Source organism: Gastrolobium bilobum, unplaced genomic scaffold (assembly GCF_033153095.1).
Source record: "Gastrolobium bilobum isolate Gb01-03AN ecotype WA unplaced genomic scaffold, APGP_CSIRO_Gbil_v1 utg2313, whole genome shotgun sequence".
In the NCBI taxonomy this organism is placed as follows: Eukaryota; Viridiplantae; Streptophyta; class Magnoliopsida; order Fabales; family Fabaceae; genus Gastrolobium; species Gastrolobium bilobum.
Genome location: NW_026897042.1, coordinates 132517 through 152552, shown reverse-complemented (window position 1 = coordinate 152552; position 20036 = coordinate 132517). Strand labels below are relative to the sequence as shown.

General features: G+C 31.4%; 3 protein-coding genes and 1 non-coding gene across 4 annotated transcripts; 2 read left to right on the top strand and 2 right to left on the bottom strand.

Annotated features, from left to right (window-relative positions):
* Positions 1-1453: 1453 nt before the first annotated feature.
* On the top strand, positions 1454-1938 carry LOC133303621 (uncharacterized). Its single transcript, XM_061503550.1, has one exon. It carries the CDS (start codon positions 1497-1499, stop codon positions 1854-1856), a length of 360 nt encoding a protein of 119 aa, XP_061359534.1. The 5' UTR covers positions 1454-1496; the 3' UTR covers positions 1857-1938.
* A 4608-nt stretch (positions 1939-6546) lies between these two features.
* On the bottom strand, positions 6547-8795 carry LOC133303629 (uncharacterized). Its single transcript, XM_061503558.1, has 2 exons — positions 8501-8795; positions 6547-7166 (listed from the first exon to the last, which is right to left on the bottom strand). Exons 1-2 carry the CDS (start codon positions 8793-8795, stop codon positions 6547-6549), a joined length of 915 nt encoding a protein of 304 aa, XP_061359542.1.
* A 7222-nt stretch (positions 8796-16017) lies between these two features.
* On the top strand, positions 16018-16857 carry LOC133303625 (transcription repressor OFP14-like). The gene has a single exon (XM_061503553.1). It carries the CDS (start codon positions 16018-16020, stop codon positions 16855-16857), a length of 840 nt encoding a protein of 279 aa, XP_061359537.1.
* Positions 16858-18514: 1657 nt separating this feature from the next.
* Positions 18515-18588, bottom strand: TRNAR-UCG (transfer RNA arginine (anticodon UCG)). The gene has a single exon. It is a non-coding gene; the product is annotated as a tRNA-Arg (tRNA).
* Between the last annotated feature and the right edge of the window lie 1448 nt (positions 18589-20036).

The window sequence follows — 20036 nt, the reverse complement described above, 5'->3', positions numbered from 1 at the left end:
TCATTTTCTTTTCTTTTTTCCTTTTCTCTTTATTTCTTTCCGAATATTGGCCCACAAAACTTTTGTGAGCTATGTGATGTAACTTTCAATTTTTTTTTCAAGAACCGTTTCAGTTTATTTTCTTTTGCATTAATTCTTTTTCTGTAATTATTTTAGAATGATCAATTTACTCTTATATTAAATATTATTTATGATTTTATTCTACTTTCAAAACTATTTACCAATTCACCCTATTTTGATCAAAGTTTACCCTTTTGATGCAGTGGGAACATAATATATATATATATATATATATATATATATATATATATATGGAAAAAGATATTGTGACAACCAAGTTGTGTTACTACCAAGTGACTACTAATCAATCTCACCATTAGATCGATTATGTTGATCCAACGGTTATATTTATTTTCATTTTTATATGGTCATGATTCCCCATATTTAAAGTGAAAGCATTAAATATGAGAAATCATAACCATAAAAAGGTGAAAATAAATATAAAGTATTAAATTTGAAAAATCATGACCATACAAAGATGGAAATAAATATAACCATTGGATCAATATAATCGATCTAACGGTAAGATTGATTGGTAGTCACTTGGTAGTAACACAATTTGATTGTCACAATATCCTTCCCTTATATATATATATATATATATATATATATATATGAAAAAAACACTTCTTATATTGCATAAGAAATATTTTCTTATATTGTGATTTGTGTATACTATGAGAAAATCAAAATCCACATATAGATAGACAAAGGAAGAGAATGGGCCAACAGTTTTGGTGACACACAGTAACTTTAATACATGAATTCAAAAGCATGTCGAATTGAAATGAGCGCTTGCACAAATAAAAGGAGCAAACAAAGGGTTAAACAGATTTAAAAATTAAAATCATGTCCTAAAATCGCACGCTTAATCACCGACCAAGGTTTATTTATAAGAGGCCTCTCACGGCTTACACTGAACCAAAAAAACTTGTGCACCATAAAATGGTTGCTTGTTTCCCGGGTCATCCTTTGTTTTGAATTGTTGTGAAAATATATATTTAATTATAACATTTTGGCACATCAAATGCATAGAGTAAGACTTAAGTGTATGAAACAGCAATTTATCTACATATGTAAACAATGTTTTGTTCATTATTTATCTTTCTCTAAAGTAGCTTATTGACCAAACCAGGCCCCATGTGAGACTACATACATAGTATTAAAGCGAAAGAAACAATTTCAAAAGGTCATATAAATGCAATTTCAATTGCTGACATATAAAGGAAATTTTAATAGTGCTGGATGACAGTATTCTAGTCTTTTTTTATTGATCCTATCCAGTTCTAAGTACGTGCTGAGGTGGTTGTGACAAATTGGAAAAAAGAGGGGGTCATGCTGTCATTATATAAATAGCCATAATGCATGCACTTCAAACACCTTGGTCCCTTAAACCATTTTATGCTACCTAGGTTCTCTTCTCTGTTCCATACACCATGAACCTTGAAAATTGCCACTGTCTAAGCTCCAGAAACAACAACAGTTGGCCAAGTTATCAGAGAATTCACTACGACCCCATTGTGTGTGTCAACGAATTTGTTATCAGGTTGAAGATGGGAAGCTGGAAAACGTTGTGGAGGAAGATCAAGAAGGAAAAGAGAAGATTTTTTAGATCTTCACCTGTTGTTCATCTCCAATATGATCCTTGGTCCTACTTACAGAACTTTGATGATGGCTATTCCACCGACCCTGATAATGTTTCTCGGTCATTCTCAGCTCGATTTGCAGCACCCTCCAAGATTTTTGAGAAGAATGAAGAGATGGATGATGGAGAATCAGAGATAAATGATAACTGATAAGAGCAACATGTTGTAATTTTTGAGTTCCTTAGGACGAATTATGATGTAGTTGTACAAAGAATTAGTCATCTTGTTAATCTCTTTGACTGTTAGATGTTATAAAAAGTTATGTTCTCTCTGATATTTCCATTTCCTCTTTTTGCTTTCATCTGCTTTTCTTCTTTTTCTTCTTTTTGATCTTTTTCCTATATGGCATAGATGTTGACGGTAGAATTTCTTCCCATTGGTGTTTGTATGGTCCCTTTGACTCATTAGACAGAACTTTTGAGTCAGGATTGTGCCAATCCAAATGTATAAAAACAATATTTACAATAAGTTAAAGAAGCAACCCATCATAACATTAGCTGCAGCAATTGTTTCTATTTGCCAATGTTTATAATTGAAAAGTACATTAACCTTCAAGTGGAGTTGATATCTTTTCCTTCACACTTTTCCCTTGTAGCTTAATAGTAAACCTGAGAATAAGTTGTTTTATTTCCTCCTTGTAAGGATTTCATGCTCTTAAGGATGTCATCATTTATCTTGCACACAAAATTCCTTCACTGTTGATCAACCAACAAAATCATTAAAGAGCCTGTACGTTGGTCCAATAATTCCTGATCTTTTGGGACCACTACATCTGCCTATCCAGAAAAAAGCAGATACTGCATCAACCATGTGCTATGTGAACATGATGTGCTTGTGCTAGTGCTATCCAACGTACCCTCCTTTACTTGTCTCTCTTTGAATTTAATTCCTTTTCTTTCCACCTTTCCACACACACACTCATTTTTTATTTTTTCTCTTCGGTTTCTTTTGCTACAGAATCTGAGTCTGTTATTTAATGTGAGAAAGTAATCCAGAGAGTAAGAGAGCAAAAATGGAAATAGTAAAAGCTATAGGAACTTTTTTCTTGCATCCTAATTGGTTAACCCTTTTACCTTAACTATCATTGATATTGGTGCAGTGGGGCTAATGGAATTCAATGGTTGTCCTTATGCTACCATACCTTACTATATGACCTTTGGATCAAGTTGTCTAACTATAAATGTGTATGTTCTGTTCACCTGTCAATAAGGTAAGTAAGGAGCATATCTTAGGTAGTACTGTAGTAGTGTGTATTTCTTTACTAAAAGTAAAAAATGATGATGGTTTAGAAGAAAATAATCATACAAAGAAGGGTAAAATAGTAAAAAATATATATTATTATTTCTAAATTAAGTAAATGATGCACCGAGTCTTCAGTACTACTATAATACTGAAGATATTTCTGTAAGTAAGGGGCTTCCAAATTAAAGCCTCACTTGCGAGAAAAATTTCAATATACTGAAATCACTGAACTCGATGCTCTTTTTTTATTAAATTTCTCTTTTTAATAAAAGGGAATACCGAATTCAGAGTGATCCAATGCATGCATTGAAATTTTTCTCCGCACTTGGATACTCCATAAATTCACCACACAATTAAGAATCAAATCAGGCTTTCAAAGAGATCAAAACCAGTTTCTTATTCTATGTGTCTGCTATGCCTCTAAATGAAACACTTTACACTCATATAAAATTAGGTGCAAGAAGGAAAAATACACAACCGAATCGCTGCTCTAATAAATGCAACAAAAAAAACGTATAATTTTGGCTCACCTACCATTATAATTAGCTGCTCATGTACTATTATGATTATTGACCTTGTTGAAAGATCAAACTCGGGACATTTAATCTAAGTCCCACCCTCTGCCAATGGAACATGTACTCTGGGGACAATGGCATGCATGATTGCTGTGTACAAATTACAATCTCTTTTTTTTTCACTTAATCACGTGTCTTCTGCATTTTGTTATGTATGTCTTCTAACATATTAAATTAAATCAGTATTTTTTTATCTCTTTAATTAGTTATCCATTTATAGAAATTTTTGTTTTATTTAATTTGTTTTAATCAATGTTTGACTTTCTTCAATCAATATTAGGCAGAATGGGATGTGTAAATTACCAATAAAATAATCTTCTATCAAAATAAACTAATTTTTAAAGTTTTTCAGAATCAAAAGTTTTCAACACATCTATTTTTTTTTACATTTTAATAATTTTTTATTACTATTAGAATAATATTCTATTAATTAAATCAATCTTCTTTTAAATATTGTTTTAATTTATATATTTAAGAATATATATAGAAATGGGATACATAAAATAAAATACCTACTAGTTCCTATGGAAAGCTCACCTTGTATTTCATTAGCAAGCTCAGCTCTAGTAGTAAATGGTCTGATGCAGAAGTCTAAACACTGATTCAGACTCTTACCTAAATAAAATAAAATCAAATATCAAATAAGTAAAAGGCTTAAATCTTTTTGTCGTTTGTTACATTTGAATAATTTAAATATTTTTGAGAATTTTATGATGTTTGCCATACTTTCAATTGGTGGCTAATGTGTCAGTAATGGTACTTTACATTTTTACTCGCATCCTCAAAAAGTAAAAAAGAATGTAAATGTCATTGTACTACATCTACTGCATTGATTCGATTTGAAGCTTTTTTTTTAAAAAAATAGTTACCCCAGGCACTTGCATGCCTATAGTATTCTTTTGAGTGTTCAATATCTTTTTATTTTTACTATAAACTCAAGTAAGAGACTGAGTAAAACTAGTTTTTATTCTTTTTACTCTTTTTTATAACCGTCCACATATATGCCCAAAAAATCAAAGGTAAAAATAAATTTTACAGAGTATTCGTACATTATAATTTTCCCCAATTAACTTGGGATAAAAGTGTTGTTGATGTTGATTCATATATTATAATTTTAAAGGGTATATTATAGAATTTGTTATTATTATTAATATTATAAAAAAATGGGTTTTATAGCTTACCGTCACTATAAAAAAAAACTTCTACAACAACACTAGAATACTATTCCGGATCCTCTTTTTAAAAATAAAAAATAAAAAACAAGTGGGACTCAGTTGCTTGTATCTGTTGCACCCAATAAAAATGTGCAGTCGTTGCAGAAAATTTTGGCACAATTGTACACCAAGCAAGTAATAATCCTTGCCAGATGCAAATGTGCAAAATAAAGTTATCATCAAGGTGAATGTAATGGACTGCCATTGTTTGCAGCTGAAAAACCAACTACATTTCGTGTATTTCTCATTATGCCACTGTGAAATTTTACTTTATAGGTACTTTATATAAAGGGTTTTGTAAAAGTTATATCGTAAGAAAAATGATTGTATAATGTTATAGAGATTTGTTTTGTGTGTCGTAATTTATTTATTTTTTTCAAAAAGTGTAGACCCCACAAAATATTATGTGGGTAGGAAAATTTGTTATATCATGTTAAATGACAAATGCAAACCTCATTTGGGAAAAACAACTTCTCCTTTTAAAGGAGAAGAGCTATCTTATGCGGCAGACATAATTGCTGTGGGTCCCATTTGATTTTTTGATAAAAAAAAAAAAAAAAAGGCTAGGCACAAAAATCGATGTGAGAGTTGTAAAAAAAAATTAGTGTAGTAAAATGAGAGATATAAATCCCATATATTTGATGGTTTCACAATATAAGGAAAAGTGATCATTTTATACCTATATAAGTTGGGAAAATTATTTCTGCAATTGTGCCAGAAATAATTTGTATGTCACAAACACAAAAATGAAAAAGAGAAAAACTATAAAGAAATGAGAAAGAAAAATCTAACCGAGCTCACCCCTTTTTTTGTGTCTGTGTCGGATCAGAGCCGGATTGGGCTCGAGCTAGCCTAGTGATTGGCTAGAAGGCGGGTCGAGTACTTTGCGCTTCGGGTACTCGGTTGAGGGGGAGCGTACCAATGGTGGGTTTCACACTTGAGGGGGAGATTGTTGAGATATTCAAGTGTGATGAGTCCCACATTGGTTGGTAATGAGCTAAGTGAAGAGTATATAAGTGAAAGGACCCATGAACCCAATGCCTTAAGGTTTTGGGTTGAGACATGGTGTCGGATCTACTTGCTACGATTGGTGTAGCCTTAGCTCATTGGTGGTGGCCTCCCGCCACGGGATTCCCCCTGGACCCGCCTGACAGTGGTATCAGAGCCGAATTGGGCTCGAGCTAGCCTAGTGATTGGCTAGGAGGCGGGTCGAGTACTTTGCGCTTCGGGTACTCGGTTGAGGGGAAGCATACCAATAGTGGGTTTCACACTTGAGGGGGAGATTGTTGAGATATTCAAGTGTGATGAGTCTCACATTGGTTGGTAATGAGCTAAGTGAAGAGTATATAAGTGAAAGGACCCATGAACCCAATGCCTTAAGGTTTTGGGTTGAGACATGGTGTCGGATCTACTTGCTACGATTGGTGTAGCCTTAGCTCATTGGTGGTGTTTTCCCGCCACGGGCTTCTCCTGGACCCGCTTGACATTGGAGTTTGAGGGAACGAATTTCCCAACAACAAACTATTTCTAGCACAACTGCATAAATAGTTTTCGCGTTTAAGTTATCCTCTTAATTTTAGCCGAATTTAGACTACTTATACTGTTTTCAGAATATATATATACTGGTATGAGCAAATAACTTGACAGAAAGATGATGTGCCTAATTTAACTCTGAATTCAAATTGAACCATAGTCCTGAAAGAAACAAAAACAAGTAAAAATTTACACACACACAAAAAAAATTATTTGGGAGCAGATACTTGCCCAAAAAAGAAACTGAGTATATTGCAAGTACTAAAGCAGGCAGAGCTACATGAAGGAGGTGCCACATACGACAACCACTAAATAAATACTGCAATCTATAAAAACACCTCTAATGGCCTGGTAGGCAACCAAACCTCTCTCCAAGAGTTTAACTGCATCTCCCCAACTGTGTCCATCTCCATGTGCTTCAACTCTTTCTCCCTCAGTTTCTTTTAAGACTCTTGCCTTTTCACGGTATAGGCGAGCAAGCACAATTGTAATATCAGTTAACAACACTAAGTAAAGAGGCCTTGATGCAACAATACTCTCTGAAATTGCGTAAAAAAATACTACCAGCAATGCTATTACCAGAGAACTGAGGGCACGTATGGTTTCAGAAGCTATTATGCTTGAATTCAGCTCTCTTGAAGAGAAAAAAGTATGTCTGCAAAGTTTCTTTAGTTGCTGTGTGTCAAGTGCTGCATTTTTACCCCTCGATGTGACTGAAGATGGTTTTGTTTTGGAACCATCACCCTCAGACACTTCAGAAATAGTGTCAGAATCTTGCATTAGAGCTTCCTCTTCACCTTTGTTGTCGAGATTGTCGAAGTTTGAATACTTAAATCCGCCCTGATGTTTTAGCCTTGTGGAAAAATTAGAGGCATCATGTTTATCTCCATCACTGCCTGAAAAAACCCAATGAACATGATTAAATGCAAATAAGCTAGCAATGCGTAGATTCCAACATAAAAGTAGTGTTTTTTCCTTGACAATAAAACGGATTTGGATCCTCTCATCTGAAAAAAATAATCATGTGGTTATATTATTTAATCACAGCCACTCATTTAAAATTTATATATTTGTCTCTCTTATCTTATCATCTTGTGATCAAATAACTTAATCACTTCTTCATATGAGAGGATCCAAATCCCAATAAAACAATTAAGTCACTTGCAAAAATGGCAGTGTCAAAAAGATATTTGCTAAGAGGAATATCAATGTAAACAAACATATGTCTTTCATTTTGTCAGAAAGCTAAAAGGAAATGAAATAAACAATATTACATCTCACAGAAATATCATTTACAGAGAGAATTACTTGTTCATAATTAGATTCCTTGAAGATGTTGTTAAAACCACTTTACAAAGAAGGTGTGTGTAATCATTGTAAATATAGATACTCCTAGTCCTAGATGTTTGTATTCCTAAACCATAAAATTTCCAATTGTAGAGGATAGACATATATCTGCCCGTCTTTCCATGTGATGATGACCGTCTTTTGTCTTCATGTTTTCCATTCATTCAAATTTTCCTTTTCTCCTTTTTTTCTATTTCCTGTTATCATTCCTTTTTCCTTTTCCTAAAAGAAAACTAAAACACAGAATTGAGTATTAATCAACACATAACCGCATCCATGAACAATTGATGTTTACCATACTAACAATGCAACATGCTCCTTACAACAAGCAACGTTATCTACACAAAAGCAACCCTGCTTATATTTTTCTAAAGAATTCAAAATCTAAACGATCTCCTAACAATGCTGTGTAATCTCCAATAAAACACCATAATGATGCAGTCTCACATAAATGGAAAGCAAACTAGAAACACAAAAACTAAGGCCTTCTTTGAACACTCTTTCTAAAACCCGTTTTTGGATTTTCTGAACAAAAAAAAAACTTGCTTGGTAAGATATGTTTTGTAAAAAAAAATTAAAAATTCTAACTAGGTTTTGTTTTTAGATTCAAATTTAGAGAATCTGTTTTGTTTTGTATTTTGATTTTAACTTTCAAAACAAAAAAACATAAAAAATACTTTTTTCTATAACTATTCTATAAAATAATTTTAAGAACAAAAAAATCAGAAGACAATTAACAAAAGAAACATCATATATTTTTTTTCCACTCCGAACTAAAAAAAAGTTAAAATTTTTATTATACCCTTTATAAAATTATGCATATCCAATCAACCAATAAGGTTTGGAAAAAAATAAGAAAGAAAAATATTGGGTGGGGAAATACCAATGTGATCTTCGTGGTAATCATCGGAGAATGGAGAGGAAGACAATGACTGAGGGCGCAAATGGCGAGTCTGAAGATGAGAATTGTCATTGTGATCTGAATAGGAATCGAATAAGGATTGCGCATGACGATGAGCTTGGCGATGGGTTGGAGACGACGTCGTAGAGGGTGGTGTTGGTGGAAGCGCATTGATCCGACCCGTGATTAATGCCATGCGATCCGAACCTCTCTCTGCAATCCTTCTTCTTCTCTCTTCCTTGCCTCCACCTCCACCTCCATTGTTGTTGCTCGCCATCTCTCTTGTTCTCTCTCTCTCTCTCACTCTCTCTCTCTCTCTTTGAGCCTCTGAAATTGCCTTTCTGGTATTTCTGTTAGACGAGGATCTTTAGCACGACAAAGGATGCGTCCCGGAAACGCCGCCGTTTGACATGGCCTCTTCTGAATTTAACGGCCACATCTCTATATAAACTTATTTTCATCAGAATATTTGAAGGTAAATTATTCTCTCACAAAAATTAAATAAATAGAAAGTTGTGATTGTCAAATTATATTATATAATTTTTTTTAATTTTATTACATTTTCCTATTAATTTTTTTTTAATACCATTGGTCTGACGATATATGTTTAGATCATCATCATTCATTATAAATATAATTTAGATCATCATCATTCATTATAAATATAATAGTTTCATCTGTTGAATAGTACATATGTAAATTATTTCTGTAGTCATGTTGTCAAAATTCTTTAAAAATATAAAAACATATATAAATTAAATCCTTTTATATAATGTTATTTAATTCTAAAGTCATTGTCAATATAAGAAATTAATATTACATTTCCATTTAAAGTTCATTCATTAAAAATTAAACTCTTATAAATATCAATAAATTTGAAATAATTGTTACACCATTCAACAAATTTAAAATCTCATTTTATTATGAATACATTCAGATACATTAAAATGTTAGACGCAATAGTACATTAAAATAAGTTGTTATAATCCACCTGTTAATGTAGACATAAGCATTCTAGTATCTCAAGTAGCACATGTTAAACTGTTACATTTTTTTTTGGTCTGAGTTATTCGAAGGTCTCCTATCATAACGTCTCCATGTTTTCCAATTACAAAGATGTCGCATTTCAAGACTTTGTGAATAATAGGTGGCCTTGTGACTGTGAAGATATACTAAGATACTAACCCTTGAAGAACCTGTCCCTTTAATAATGCTAAGTAGTGGATTGGATCATTTTTGGAAGTAAAAATAATCTAATCAAATTCCTTCGGTTTAATCATGTAATCATCTATTCGGTTTGTATTTTTTTTTTCAAATCCGATCTGATCCGATCCAATTCAATTTTATTCAATTTAGATTCGATCGATTTTTGATTTTTTGTAAAATCTAAGATTTATATGATGATTATTATGCAAATAATATATCCTAACAAATAGACGCGTCCCGAGTTCCATACAGATAACTTTTCAATACAATTTCTTTCAAATTCATTATGTATCGGCTTTGTAACGTATATATGATGATTATTATGCAATCTAGAAGCATTGTACAACAAAAAGTTGAATTACCATCTTTTACCTCTAACAAAAAAATTTATTATATGGTTACCTGATATACGAAATAATCCAAATTTTCATCCTATTGTTGTACAACAATAACCCATGTAATAAAAATATATTATGTATCAAGCACAACCCACTTTCTCCAACATGATGGGTTAATAGGTCTTGAATTTAGAATTTTGCTATATGATTTTTGGGCTATGATTGGGGAAAGGCCCAAGTAGGTAAATGGTAAGGTTGGAGAATCATTTGATCGGTTTAGATTGGATCAGTTTTTACCAACCAATCTAAAAATCGATCTAATTCAATTAAATTTTGTTATTTTTTTTCGATTTTCGGTTTTTCAATTTTCGATTAATTCAATTTTTGATTTTTCAGTTTTTCGGTTCAGTCACTGCGATTTGAATCGGTTGATGAACACCCCTGATGTTAAAAGTTTTCTTCTTATCATCAATCCAGCAATTAAAGAATTTTGTGATATTTTCATGTTTCAGAAACGTCAATAGATGAAATTCAGAACACAGTTTTGCAAAGTCATCTACTTACTGCAGGAATTCATCAATCCGGACTTGGTTCCAGGCAACTTCTACTCCATCAATTTCATCAAAGCTGTGAATTGTAAATGGGCCTGTATGACCCTTCATTGACTTGTTCTAGGAAATGGGCTTGGGCCTAATTACCCAAGAATTGAAAAGCCCTAGGCTGAATGCTTTTATAGGTAAATATTTTTTATTTTTGAAACATTTTAAAATGAATAAATTTTATTTTGTATTAATAATTTTACTTTCTCATCTTTATTAAGAATAGATAGGAAGTAAATTCAAAAAGGAAACATTATAAATTCAAATAATTGAAACTTGAATCAAATTCATTCAAATCTAATTAAGTTTGAGTCAATTTTTAAATACACAGTACTTAAATCAAAGAATAAATAGTTAAATTAATTTCTAAAATATATATATTTGATTACATTACTGACCCCAATTAGTTTGGGATAAAGGTAGTGTTGATATTGATATATAATTGATTACATTCTTTTCTAAATGATAAAAATTATAAAATTTGTCTCCAAAAATTCGGACACAAGGACTGGTTTGACCAAAGAAAATTATATTTAAGAACTTCAAGTATAATTTGGATTATTATTATTTGTTTTAATACAATAGTGAGAATTGAACATATAATTTCATACAAATTATTCAAACTCATTATTATTGTACCAATTCTAATGGCTTTAATTTGAATTATTCATTAACAAGGATAATCGGTCATTTATCTTCCGATTCTTTCAAAGACTAATTTGACTACTTACCATAAAGTAAAGCAAATTAAAATCAAATTAATTGTTATTTAAAAACTTTGACAAATAAATCATATCCTGAAATGAATCATTCCAAACACGAGTTGCCATCACCTTGTTGATGTAATATGTTTGTAAACCAGCATATTAGAGAGCAAATATAGTTACTAATCATGCAATCACAATTGGAATTTGCTCAAAATGTATCTGTTGTGTTTACGAAACTATATTTATGATTAAAACTTATTTTTCATGGTTTAATATTAGTGTGATCGATCTTTAATTTTATATCCATCATTTGACTTTACTTTCGTCTTCACCGATAAAATCTATTATATATGATTAAAGTTAAACATAAAGCCACCGACAAAGTCCGGCACGTTTGGTAGTAGATATATAGCACGATCCCTTAAGTATGCTGATATGAGTTTAATTTTTCTGACCGTGTGTATGGAAAAAATTTCATTAGTAGAGACAAAACATTTTATTCTTTCATTAATAGGTTTGCTTTTTCTACATTGAATGTAGATAAATTATCTACATTAAGCCCAAAACGACGTCGTTTTGAAGCAAAAATCAATGTATTTTTGTAATTATAATTTATTTTAGGATTATAATAGTCTTTTTCATTATAATTTTTTATTTTTCAATCCAAAACGATGTAATTTTGGGAGCGAATGTAGATAACTTATCTACATTCACTGTAGAAACATTAAAGCCTTCATTAATATAAGTCAATCATGTCATGGATTTAATTTTATTTCAGAATTATATATTTGGTATAAATGTGTCGCGAAGTTTTAGACATTTTAGGAATTGATCTGGACAAATTACATAAGCCCATGAGGTTCAAGGCCCAAAAAGGGCCTAAGAGGCGCAATGGCCTCATAATGCGAGATGCAAGCATTGCGCAGATTATACTAAGCCGCCTTATATAAATTAAAGGCTAAGGAAAGACTCTGTAACGGCTGAGACCCGCTGCGCATAAAAACCAACGCACGTAAGACAACTCCAGCTTGCCACCACTATTAGAAAACATGCAAATATATAGATCTATAGCCAGAAAGACACCAGCTGAGATAAAAGAGTCTGCATCCCATAACTACCCATAAGAAAGCATGCTGCCAACCAAAGACGGCATAAGGCTTGCTATAAATATGAAGGGTACAAACTCAGGTATAATAATCTAATTCCCATTAAATATAACAAAAATCTAGCATTGATACTGACTTGAGTGTCAGAGTGTCTTTGCGTCAGTAGCATTCTTCAACCTTCACATACACAGTGAACGTCTCAAGCCCACGAAGTACTGCTTACAGCCCAAAGTCTTCACACCTTTCAACCGTATATGATTTAGACCAATCCATATTGGACTGGTCTGATTAGGAATCCTCTTGCTATTTAAAATGATCATAACTAGGGATGGCAAAACGGGCTCGGCTCGGCGGGCTAACCCGCCCCACCAGCTAAACGGGGCGGGACGGATTCAGTTTTTCAACCCATCTCAAAAGCGGGGCGGGGCAAGGCGGGCTCATTTTTTGGCGGATTGATGGCAGGTATAGACGGGTCAGTGTAAAATAGGCTCGGGCTGACGGGTCAACCCGCCCAATCCGCCAAACACCGGGGGAGGTGACCTTTTCAGCCCACTTTCAAAAGCGGGGCGGGCTGGGTCATTTTTTGGCGGGTTGATGGCAGGGTGGGGCGGGCCGCCCACTTTGCCATCCCTAATTATAACATCCGGATTTTATGAGTTTTTTTTTTTCAATAGAAAAATTTTATGAGTTTAATTGGTATTTTAAATTTATCAAGATTTATTAATGTTGATATATTATTGTATCATGTTTTTATTAATTAAAAAATATAATAAACAATAATATGTCAAAATTTTATTAAATATCATTGTAAAACTCTTTTACATTAACAATATACCTATCGATTAAAATTAAATTTAATTGATTACATTCAAAAACAAACATCAATGATGATTTATGAATTTCCAAAACACAATTTTTTTTCCTTAGAGAAGCAAACTAATTTATGATTTAATTAATACCTATTTGACCAGTGAATTAAGATTGACTCGTTAGTCAAAGTAATTAATAAAATTATAAAAACAGGGATATTGATGTCTAGATGCAATTAAAAACTTTATCTACTTATGGGAGTATTGACCACCCTATTTGAGTCATCATTTTTTTCTACGTTATTTAGTGTACAAAATTATATACAAATATTTAAGAAATGTTTAATAACCTATCATAACTAAAAAGAAAAAAATTAAATTAAAAAGTATATAGGTACGTAACTGATAAAACAAATGATTTTTTAATAATTTTTTCATAAACCATTTTACAAAAGTAAATTCATATTATTTAGCATTTTTAAAAAATATTTATAGTAAATTAAAATTAAATTATCTATTACATATAAATATAATTTTTGAGGAAAATTATTCTTACAACCTCAAAATTTTACAACATCTTACAACCTATTTTTTCACCGTTAATTTCCGTCAATCTAATTGTTATGATTTATTGAGTAACATTTATTAATTAATTATAATTTTCAATAAATTATAATTTTTAATTTAACCCAACGATCTTTCTAATTATGTAGTCTTTTTTGTTGCCCTTGCCTGTTGACTCGTCTACATTCCCTATGTTAACGTACAAAAGCTATTAATAGTAAAAATCGGATTGTAAATTACTAAACTTTACATATCAAATTTGTATACTGTACCACTAATTAATTATTACTATGTAAATGAGTAATGAGCAACGTAATAATTAAAGATATTAATTATTTATTAATACTTTTGATTTCAATATCATACATGCATGTTCCTTGTCAGGTATTTACTGGTATAAAAGTGGGATGCAAATTTTAGGAAACAACTATCGTTTTGAATTGTTAAAGCATATTACAATCGAACATTGATGATGATGGCGAATGCGTACGTATCGATGGAGAAATTTTTAAATATTCAAAGAGGATTATCTTAACAATAATAAATTAAATAAATTTTATTATTAATATTTTAAATGCAATCTACCTGTAACCTGTTAGCCTTTATTTACTACTTTCAAATTAAATAAAAATATCTCTTACAGTCAAGAAAACTGCCATTGCCTAACTTCAAAGCGTTGATACTTGCAAAGTCACGAGTGAAAACTGAAAATGTAGCGAAAAAAATAGAGAAAAAAAGAAGAGAGAGAAGAGAGAGAGGGAGAAGAAGAAAAAAAAAAACGGACCATGGAATAAAATTTTCAAAGTCACACCATTTTGACCCACGTGACTGCATCAAAGTCATTTAATACGAAAGACATTTTAGAACTATTTCTTTGTCAGAAAAATGTTTACAGACTAACTGCGGATAATTTATTTATATTTATTTTTAAAATAATATTATTTTAAAATTAAAAGATTAAAAAATTATGATGATAAATTTTTTTATAATTTTAAAATAAATTAAAATTATAAAAACACATTAATTTCTTTTCCAAAATAACATTATTTTAGGCTTAATACAAATAATTTATCTACACTCTGCAAAAAAATTGAACTCTTTCTGTATGTGATGAAACTATTTTTTTATAGGTGCATTGCATTAACTATATACTATTTTCTTTTGGTTGGGGTGTTTTCACCCTTATCCTCACCAAAAAAAAAACTATATACTATAGTGATAATATTTCCAATTTTGAAATTCTTTATTTTAGTTCTTACATAAACTTATTTTATTATGATTCGCATAAAAAAAATAAATTTAAAACTTCCATTGATGTTATAGACTTACAGATAAGGAGGAAACTTTTTAGGTGAAAATAAAATTTCCCATCTACAAATTTTGCATCCTATTGGGGCAGATATTATATTATTGTGGAATCGTGGCTATGAATTCGAGTAACACCAAAGGTATTCACAAGAAACATTTATTGCCAAAAAAAGGGGGAAAATGCATATATATGCATTAAAAAAAAGGAAAATTAATGAAAATTAGACTACACACCCTGATCTGTTTCCAAATTATATTTGACTGAGTGAGATTCAACCTCCTACAGTCCTACCGTATGTAGCACAAACACTAACTGATAACGTTAACTATTGCAGAACTATCATCAATGCTTACTCGTAAGTTTATGTTTTTTTCAATTAATGTTTACCCATGAGTTTCAAAGCAAGAGCATTTATGGCATCTAAAATATCTTGCTATTAACCCATAATAAAATATTGGTAATGGTAAGATATTATTACCATTCTTATACTATCCTGTTTTTTTATAAGCATTCATATATTCTTTTTTACTTTTAGAAAAAAAAAAATATCATCCTCAGCAAAGGCTTTGTCATAAAGGAGAAATAATCTCCCATTGACTCTCCAAATTTGTCACAAATGGTAAAAGATTAAGCTCTTAGTAAAAAAAAAAAACATGTCCGTTGAATCAAATTTTACTTTTAAATGGGGTATGGTAAGAAACATGATTCTCACCAAATTCAATCCTAAATGCATTTCAATTTGTCAAACATTTTTTATGCCTATAACCCTTTCCATGTCCATTTATTTATAAACCACACTCCTCCCCTGAACCATTTCACTCAAATCCAACAAAACAAATTTTATACCCCAAAAAACCAAACATGCCGAAGAACATTCAGAAATCCCTTCAGAACTACCTCTCCAAGATCAAAAGTCCTAGCTCACCAATCCAATTACCCTCTAAGAAATGGATTCTCTCAGGTTGCACGCATCCCAGAACCCCTTCTTTTGCCTTAGACGACAACAAAAATGGACCTCATGACGTCAGCAACGACAACGACAACAACAACAACGTTAACAATAACAAAAACGATGAAGCCACGTTAGCGGACATCGATCGTTTCCTCTTTGAGAATTTCAAGTCTTTATACCTTGAAGACAATGAAGAAACCGATCATAACACCAAAAGGGTCTCTCAAGAAGAACATGATCAAACAAGCCATGATGAAACAACACCACCGGATCTACGTGGTTCCAACCGGTTCTTCTTGACACGTGGCTTCTCGGATGAAGGATCGAGTTCAAACTCAAACTTGAATGATTCTTCATCTTCGAATTTTCATGCAGAGGAAGGTGTGAAACAGAGGATTCCCAATAACTGCGTGGTGGTGTTGGCGAGCTCGCCGAGCCCCTATGAGGATTTTCGGCGATCAATGGAGGGAATGGTAGAAGCAAGGTTGAGGAACAATGAAAGGGTGGATTGGGATTTCATGGAGGAGCTTTTGTTTTGTTATATAAACATGAATGAGAAGAAGTCTTACAAGTTCATACTCAGTGCTTTTGTCGACTTGATCACCGTCATGCGGCGGCGTTCGGAGAAATCTCCGGCGAAGAATGCTCCGGCGAAGGTGAGGCCGCCACGGAGCGTTCGGACTGTTAGGATTGGTAGGGAGGTGAGGAAGAAGACTAAAGAAGTAACGTTGCGATTTGGGTCGCCGTAAGTAAATGTTCATGCCACCCGATGATCAAGATAATTAATGAATGCATTGAATATACCCCTCTCCCCCCAATGTTTTTTTTTTTTTTTTTTTCAGTTAGGCATCGCATGCGAATAAGATGTATTATTATATTATATGTTTTTAGTGTTGGTGAAAAAAAAAAAACTTTATCGATGGTTTAAAGATATAGAAAATCTATCAATGAAAATGAATTTTCTTTATCAATGAATAAATCAAGGTGATAATTTTGTAGCTTTGTATTTCATTGTTTTTTATTTCTCTTCTCTTATCCTCGTTGATTCATTAACTCCCGTGTAACAAGATAATATTAAATAATATAGAAAAGATTTGCTTCGATATATAGACCTAAACCTTGAATTAGATATGAATAATCTTATTAAAACTGAATTGGACTCATCCTAAGCGCTTTAATGTAACGAATTCATTCGCTCGCTTTAATGTAACGAATTGCTTTAATGTAACGAATGCATTCTCACTTTAATGTAACGAATTCATTCGCTCGTTAAATAACAAATTGAATTATAAATAAGTAAGTTAATTAATTCTAAATTAAGTTAAACTAGTATCAAACCAACACTAATTTATGGATTGAACTAGATCTTAGAATTTTATGTAAAAAAAAAAAATTAAAAACAATTTGACATGTTAGGCTTGAATATATGGACTAATAAAGAATACAAGTAATATTAATTTTTAAATGATAATTATATGTCTCATATAATACATTTATTTTTATTATTTTAGTAATTTTATACCTACTTCAAGTCATTTAACCAATCTTGAGTTAATTGATTAATGTGAGCAAAGATAATTATCATTAACAGGTGAAACAAATCTTGAGTTAATTGATTAATGTGAGCAAAGATAATTATCATTAACAGGTGAAACAACAATTCGGATTCAATATCTCATCTCAACTAAAAATCAGAATGCAATTCATGACTTCTTCCATTTATTTATTCTTTACATATCTCATTATCAACTAATATGAGATTGAAATTTAATAACAATGATTTAACTTTAAAATTATGTAATATCATTACATTCACACTAAATACAATAAAAAATACAAAAATTACATATTACATATATATATATATATATATATATAGGGGAAAGTACTTCTTATGTGACTGCAGAAGGGAAAACTTGCAGCAACACAGGATACGCGTTCGGATCCTAGATTTTTTTGTTTTTGATAGAATCCGCACGTGTATTCTAGGATCCGCACGTGTATCCTAGTGTTAAAAATTTGCTGCAACTTTTCTCATCAGCAGTCACATGAGAAAGCGACGGACCCATATATATATATGAGAAAAAATTAAAAAATAAATAAAATACATGGGACTTTAAGTCTCCTTTTGCATTTCTTTTTGAATTAAGATAACGATATTCTATATTTTTTCAAAGGTAGTTTAGTTGATTTTGAACTTTATTATGTTTACGATGCGAACATATCTATCTACGTTGCGATATTATTACGGTTGTGCATATGAAATGAGATGAGAAGAAAGAGGGATTTTAATTTAATGAGGAATCAAATGAAGAGATGAAAATAGTTTGTAAATAAGAATTGGAATACTTGATGGTTGAAGTTTCTTCTAATTAAATGTTGGTTTTAAAGTGAAATTTAAAAACACGACCACAGTGGGAGTCGAACCCACGACCTTTTGATCCGAAGTCAAACGCGCTAATCCACTGCGCTATGCGGTCAACTGTTCTATTGTTAGAAAGTATTGATTCAGAGTCAGTCTCTTGTTTTCAATATCACAAATGCTCGAAACTAGAAACAATCCGTTCTACCAGGAGCATAATGATCTAAATTGCTGTCTAGTGTCTACCACTTTTCCTTTTGTTTTTACAAAATTGACGGTGATATTTTAAGCCTTGAAATATTAACATTCTATATCAGATTAATTTTTTTAGTAAATTAAATTAGTTTTTAAAATTAACACTTAGTTCCATCTTTTTTAAATTTGATTGAACACAAAATAAAAAAATTAATCCTCTGGGGAAAAACTAAATTTGCATCAATTAGCCTGTAATAAACTTAATTAAATCAAATTAAAAAACACTTGACACGATAGAATTGATATAAATAAATTCTAGAAACTAAAACAGAATAAATATAATTTTTTTATTTTAAATCTTTGATCAAAATATCCCATATATATTACTATAAGATTGATCCTTTGGGACAAAAATATAAATATAATTCTTTATAAACTAAATTGTTAATTTACTCCTTTTTAAATGAATATATTCTTATATATTTGTAGTTTGTAACTTCTCCACCTTGAATTTCATACCTTGGTTGTGTAGTTGTGTTTTATTTAGTATGAGTTGTTTTGTGTAGCATCAATTATTTTTTTCTTTTAATCTTAGGAGTAGATCAAGTAATTTTAATAAAGAAATAATAATTAAATAAAGTCTTTATTTTATTTTATTTTTGTACAAAGCACGGACACTAGCCCAATGAAGCGAAAATAAAACTAAACAGGATTATCCCCAAATGGGGAGTGCATGAAGTCTTAAAAACAACAAACTACGTAATTGAAGAGGAGGTTCGTGCAGAAATTGATGATTTGGTTCACCCTTGATACGATGCTTTGCTAGCCAATGAGCACAGTCATTCCACATACATTTTTTTTTTTTTGTTTTGAAAACTTAAGAAAACTTCATTCCCCATGTGATTACTTTGAATAGTCCAATCCTAGCAAAGTCAATAATTGATCTGGGAAACAATCGTTGAGTTCCTTATGTCACAATTTGGATTTTTTAGGATAGAGATTGCATGAGGAGAGTCACCTTCAATGAAATGTAAATATTGCAAATAAAATTGAAAACATTGAACATTGCAAATATAATTGGCATGAAATGTAAATTTATTTTCACTGAAGCCAACTAGGATTATGTTGTGTAACATCATTTTTAGCATTTGTATACTTTATTTAAAAAGAATGTAAACCAACTATCAAATAATAATAACAAACCCTAAAAAGGTAGCTCAACTGACAAAGTTGAGCATCCAGGGTTGTTTGGTTTAGGGTGTTTGATTTTTGGCTTAAGTTGTAACATCCCAAGAGCTAGCAAGGGCAGAGAGTGATCGCCGGTGTAAAAGGGCACGGACAATGAGCGGCTCATGCCAAATCTTGCAGCTT

Coding starts and splice junctions, on each gene's coding strand:
- LOC133303621 (XM_061503550.1), top strand. CDS start 1,497: ATGAACCTTGAAAATTGCCACTGTCTAAGCTCCAGAAACAACAACAGT.
- LOC133303625 (XM_061503553.1), top strand. CDS start 16,018: ATGCCGAAGAACATTCAGAAATCCCTTCAGAACTACCTCTCCAAGATC.
- LOC133303629 (XM_061503558.1), bottom strand. CDS start 8,795: ATGGCGAGCAACAACAATGGAGGTGGAGGTGGAGGCAAGGAAGAGAGA. Junction 7,167..8,500: donor TTACCACGAAGATCACATTG/GTATTTCCCCAC, acceptor GGGTTTTTTCAG/GCAGTGATGGAGATAAACAT.